Consider the following 5,454-nt stretch of genomic DNA (forward strand, 5'->3'; position numbering starts at 1 on the left):
ACACACACACATACACACATACACATACACATACACACACACACACGCACACACATACACATACACATACACAGAAACAGACACCTGCACACACTCATACACACACACATACACATACACACATACATACACACACACACACACACACACACACACACACACACAGAAACACACACATCTGCACACATACAGAAACACACATCTGCAACCTCACATACAAACATCTGCAACCACACATACAAACATACATTTATACACATACAAAGAGACAGAAACACAACAGGCACATTTTATAGACAGACTGTATACACACACACACAGCCTTAGTCCCAACGATCAGTCCCCCTGTCCAGCTTACACTAAGTGCGTTATTGAGACTAGAACGTTCTTTTAAAAGTCCAATCGTGACATCTCACACCCTGCCCGCTTGGAGAAAAGTCTGGACGGAATCCCAGAGCTGCGCGCCAACTCGTGTGTGTGGGAGACCGAGCATATGGGAGCAATCTTTATTGGTGGAGGTGTGCGCACTTTGACAAAAGCTGGGCGGGAATACAAGCGTGGATAGTGTGTCCCTCTCATTCCTCGTGGCTTTTTTATTTCTCGCAATCCAACGATTGTTTTTGTGGCCGACGCATCTAGGTATGTACAAAGCAACATAGATCTATCTGCACACACACCTTTGTTGTCTATTTAACCACACTGGGAATCATTTTCTTTTTTTGTGACTTTTTGTTACTAGACAACAATAGTAATAGCAGGGAGTGTTTACAGTATTGCTGTAAAACTTTCTGGTAATAGATCTAGATATCTAGTAAATACATGTATGCATTTGTCCCTTCCCTCTGCGTTTTTTCTATTTGGAAAACTAATTCCTTGCAATTTTTCGACTGTTTTTGTGCAAACTAATACCGAGGTATGCGTGTACAATTTCTTAACCAAGTGTTTCGAAACATTTTATGTTTACAAATCAATAGTGTAAAATGTTAGAGTTGATGCAACAAACTGACGCCGTATGTCAGAAAGATGGTATGTGAAAGGAGACACTTTCCACAAAGAATTTTGTGCTATGGACTTCATGCATTTTTCGTGTATCGGAGTTTAGATTCTATTGCAGATTATCTTCACCGTCGCAGGCAGGCGTGTATAAATGTTCAGTTCATTGTCCGTTTCTGCTTGACGCAGTATTGCTTTCAGATGCTCTTCTTCTTCTTCAATTGCTTTTTATTGAATTTCTTTGATTTTTTCAACCTCGAAACAGCTATAGAATTTGCTAGTATCCAATAACCAATCACCCACTGGTATATCATAGGACGTGGATGCCTTTTCTCCCGCCAACATTTAGCGGTGAAACTACAACATACTATTGTCCTCAATCAAACTGTTGGGTAGGTATCGGTAACATGTTGTCGTTCTTCCGGGGTTGGGTAACGAAGTTTGTGAATTAACAGAGGATCTGTGCAGGAATTTCCCTTATGGGTGAAATGTTTGTTGTCTTATGCGTGCTAGAAAATGGTACATTTAAGCGAAGGAACAATGAACCGATTTCTGAAGTATAGCCTTCACACCACCCACAAGGACACATAAATCTTGGGACAGAACGGTTTTCGTTACAGCAACAGCAAGACAATAATCTGACGACGATTCAGCTACACATCAACTTCCGGTAAACGATTATTTGCCTTTACCAAAGATAGTACAAGACAAGATGGGCCACTCAGCCTAAAAAGTGTCCGTAGGAAGTATGCTCTTTGCTTCAGATAGCGCTGCAGTCTGTTTTGAAGCTCTCTTTCGTTTTTCCAGAAGAAGAATAGGAATAGCACCTCCTTGCGTGCGCAGATCGACTGCTGTTCATCAGCAGTTCGGGTACGTTCAGTGCGGAGTTTTAGGTTTTTTTTTATTTTAATGACCTCTCGCCTTTCATTCTAAAGTCAAATTAAACGAAGAAAACCATCTCCTTTTCCTCCGGAAGAGGTTTTTTGTCAGCGTAACCATTTTTAAAAAGCGTTCTTCCGAAATTTATCCCAAAACTTGCTAGTTTCACTTTGATTTTTTAAAACTCAAGTAGAGTAACTCTGTTCGCAAAGAGTGCGCTTTTGTGAAGAGGGCGCCACCAAATTTTGAGGACACTTTTTTAATTGGCTCAAAGAGAGAAGTGGCCCATCTTGTCTTGTACTATCTTTGCCTTTACTTTGAGATAGACACGTTCAATACAAGGCATTCTTTATTCCACTTTAAAAAAAAGAGCGACGATTAGCTACATATCTTCGCCTTATCACATGACGATGGTAAACGCAACCACCACATGGGCTTGATCTTTGCTGGACTGTATAAAAATGATTCCCTGTAACAATAAAAAACATATGTTAGGTTCTATACCTTTGATTTGACCGAGCCATGAACAGACGGACCAAAGAACCCAACTAAAGAGCCAAAGAACTATTTTCTTTTCCTGCCTTCAGAAAGTTCTTCTTGAACTATTTCTTTCTTCCCTTCCCATTTCGTTGATCGGCCTCGCGTGTTTCAACCAGAAGTCATCCAAGGGCACCATCCGAATTGTAAATAGCCATCATAACGTACAAAGCATCATGCACTCGAGACCGCCAGGCAGAAGAAAACATCTCCCGGTAACTTCTTTGGCACAGGAAAACACTTGGTTGGGGTCGAGATCTACCTGTGTTTTCCTTACCGCATGCTACTTTCCTCTTATTGTTTCGTTACCGCCACTTTTTCTCCTTCTTCTTTTGGCTTTTGAGACAATGCTGGAAACGTTATTACGTATTTTCTTTTTGTTTTGTTTTCATCTCTCATTCCAACTCACCCCTAATTATGCCTGTTTTATTTCTGGGAACCTTTTTTCATAGAAGACACCCCCCTTCTTCTCCTTTGCGTACTTTTTTCTGCTTTATGCAGAGGACACATTTTTTTGGGGTGGGAGAGAGAGAGAGAGTGAGTGAGAGAGACAGAGAGAGAGACAGAGAGAGAGAGAGAGAGAGAGAGAGAGAGAGATGAGGGAGAGGGGTTGGGTGGTTCTAATATCTTGTATCGTAAGGTCAAATCAAGCCATTGCAAGAGACACCCAATGTAAGCCCTACGTCTTTTCTGTAAGTTCTAGTTAATCAGTTAAAAGCAGGTTAGGGAACAGAGTATGGGAAAAGTATAGTGTTATGTGGGAATCGTAAACCATAAACGTTTTGAAATCAGTATCGAGATAAGGAGACGAGAAAGCTATAAAGGACCTAGGGCTGGGCCGTGGTACTGGCGCTCTCAAGGCTTGCAAAAGCTGTCGTCTTTACCACTGGCGCGTGGGGACAGTAGAATAGACTGACAATATTTATCAGCCACGACTTTCATCGAGAGATCTTCAAGATAACAAAGAAAGGAGCATCTGTTCGCTCACATGCTGCCATAATACTCACGTATGATCGTCGGACAGGTAAATGACTTTAAAGGAAAAGTGGCTCTTTTATTGATTCTTTCAGGGGTTGAGGAGAGACTCATCAGTATTGTATTGCAGACATTTTGATTGTGCCGGCTTTAGAACGTTATTTGACAAGCTGAAATTTCGATCTCTGTAATTTATTTAAAGAACAAAAAAAGAATATCAAAGGTAAAAGTACTTCTGTCAGGTCGCTGACGTCACATAGGAGGTGTTTCAAGGTGAGGGGACTAGACTTTCACTCTTCGACTTCACAAAGAAGAATGATAAGGCCAGGGTAATTTTCACAGTTACGTCCTTTTAAGTTGGCAAAAGTTTGAACATTTCGCAGGCAGGTCACTGACGAGGTACACCACGTGACATCATTAGATTTGCGGGTTCAAACTCTGAACAACATGTACAGTCGTAAAGTTCTCTAACGACCACCTGTCCAAGGCAATGAGTCTCAATGACCTTACAAAACGACCACGCCCCACTTCACCTTTGACCTTTTTTTTCTGCATGATATTACAATAAATGAAACCGTCCTGAAGGACCACCTGTCTAAAATGACCACTTTTCTCTTCGACATGGGTGACCGTCTTGGACAAGTCAGACTGTGATCTTTTGTTGCGATTATCATAAAATGCTTAACAGCGTGATGGGTCCTTTAATATTGTTCAGCTATGACAAACTACAGTTTACTACTAGGGCTTCCCGCTGTGGCGATATGGACAGGCATAAAACAATAACGGTTTTCGACAGCTGCTGGTGGGTACTGAAGGGCTGAGGGTTGTATATTCTCCTGGTTGTATTTTCAGCGGGTAGCTGGGCACATACATTTATTAACAAGATACAATTACACCCCCCCCTCCCAAACCTCTCTCTCTCTCTCTGTCTGCTGTCTCTCTCTGTCTCTCTCTGTCTCTTTCTGTCTCTCTCTGTCTCTCTCTGTCTCTATCTCTGCCTGTCTCTCCTGTCTCTCTCTGTCTCTCCCTGTCTCTGTCTCTGCCTGTCTCTGTCTCTGCCTGTCTGTCTCTCTGTCTCTCTCTCTCTCTCTCTCTCTCTCTCTCTCTCTCTCTCTCCTTTTCCATCTCCCCCTCTCTCTCTCCTACTTTATCCCCCTCCCCCGTTCTTTCTCTCCTACTCTATCCCTCCCTCTCTGTCACTCTCCTACTCTCTATCTCTTTAATCTTCTCCCCCCCATCTCTATTATTATTACGTATGTGCATGCGGGCATAACATATTAATGTACAACCATCTTTAATATACATGTACTCTCTCTCTTGCCCTTTTTAACTCCCAGTGGAGCACAGGCCATCAACAACATTACTCCAGCGAAGCCTGCCCTGAGCATCCTTTTCTATCTGTTTCCATGATGTCCCCGCTTTTTCAATTTCCGCTTGTACCGCTCGTCTCCATGTCATCTTTGGTCTTCCCTTCTTGTACGAGTGTCATATTATTATGTGGGTGCGATTTTGTCTCCGAGGTGTTATACCCGAGAACAGCATGAGGAACAGCAGAAGTGTCGGTGCAAACTGTTTTATTTGGTCTAAATTGCTGGTAAAATAACTAGATTTGCAAGTATAAATCTTGGAGAGATAATTTGTACCAGGTGCTTTTTTTTCCCAAGGGTATAAGTTTTATGACAAGCTCTCGATCTGGAGTGAAAATAATTTAGTGTATATGTGTCATGGCGCAGTGGAATCGGGCGCTCGTCAATTTTTTTTTAAATGTGAAGGGAATGGTATCATCTGAAAGCTTGTGACTTTGCCTTGCTTTCAGTGAAACAAATACCCATGTTTCTTGAATAGAAGTCGAGATAATTGTGATCGAAAGAGGTGAGGTCTAGTGGTCTGAGTTTTAAAATTAGGGAGAAAACGGGCGCCAAAGTTTGGGAACTTCAATAGCTGGAGAATCCCTGAAAACAAAAAATGACATATTTTGTTCTTCTAATCAACGTTTTTCAGTAAAATTCAAACGGGAATGTGTTTCCTTATGGGCATAAGAGGTGTTGAACAAACAAAAAAACAAAACAA

The 5,454-nt window shown here is 41.7% G+C and overlaps 1 protein-coding gene across 1 annotated transcript in view; it reads left to right on the forward strand.

Moving 5' to 3' along the window:
• Positions 1-4,005: 4,005 nt before the first annotated feature.
• Positions 4,006-5,454, forward strand: part of LOC101863967 (solute carrier family 35 member E1-like) — a 16,989-nt gene continuing 15,540 nt past the window's right edge. Inside the window, exon 1 of the mRNA XM_005093898.1 lies at positions 4,006-4,026. Coding sequence (XP_005093955.1) covers positions 4,006-4,026 — 21 coding nt within the window. The remainder of the gene's footprint in view (positions 4,027-5,454) is intronic.

The sequence above is a fragment of the Aplysia californica genome, unplaced genomic scaffold, assembly GCF_000002075.1.
Source record: "Aplysia californica isolate F4 #8 unplaced genomic scaffold, AplCal3.0 scaffold00071, whole genome shotgun sequence".
NCBI lineage: Eukaryota > Metazoa > Mollusca > Gastropoda > Aplysiida > Aplysiidae > Aplysia > Aplysia californica.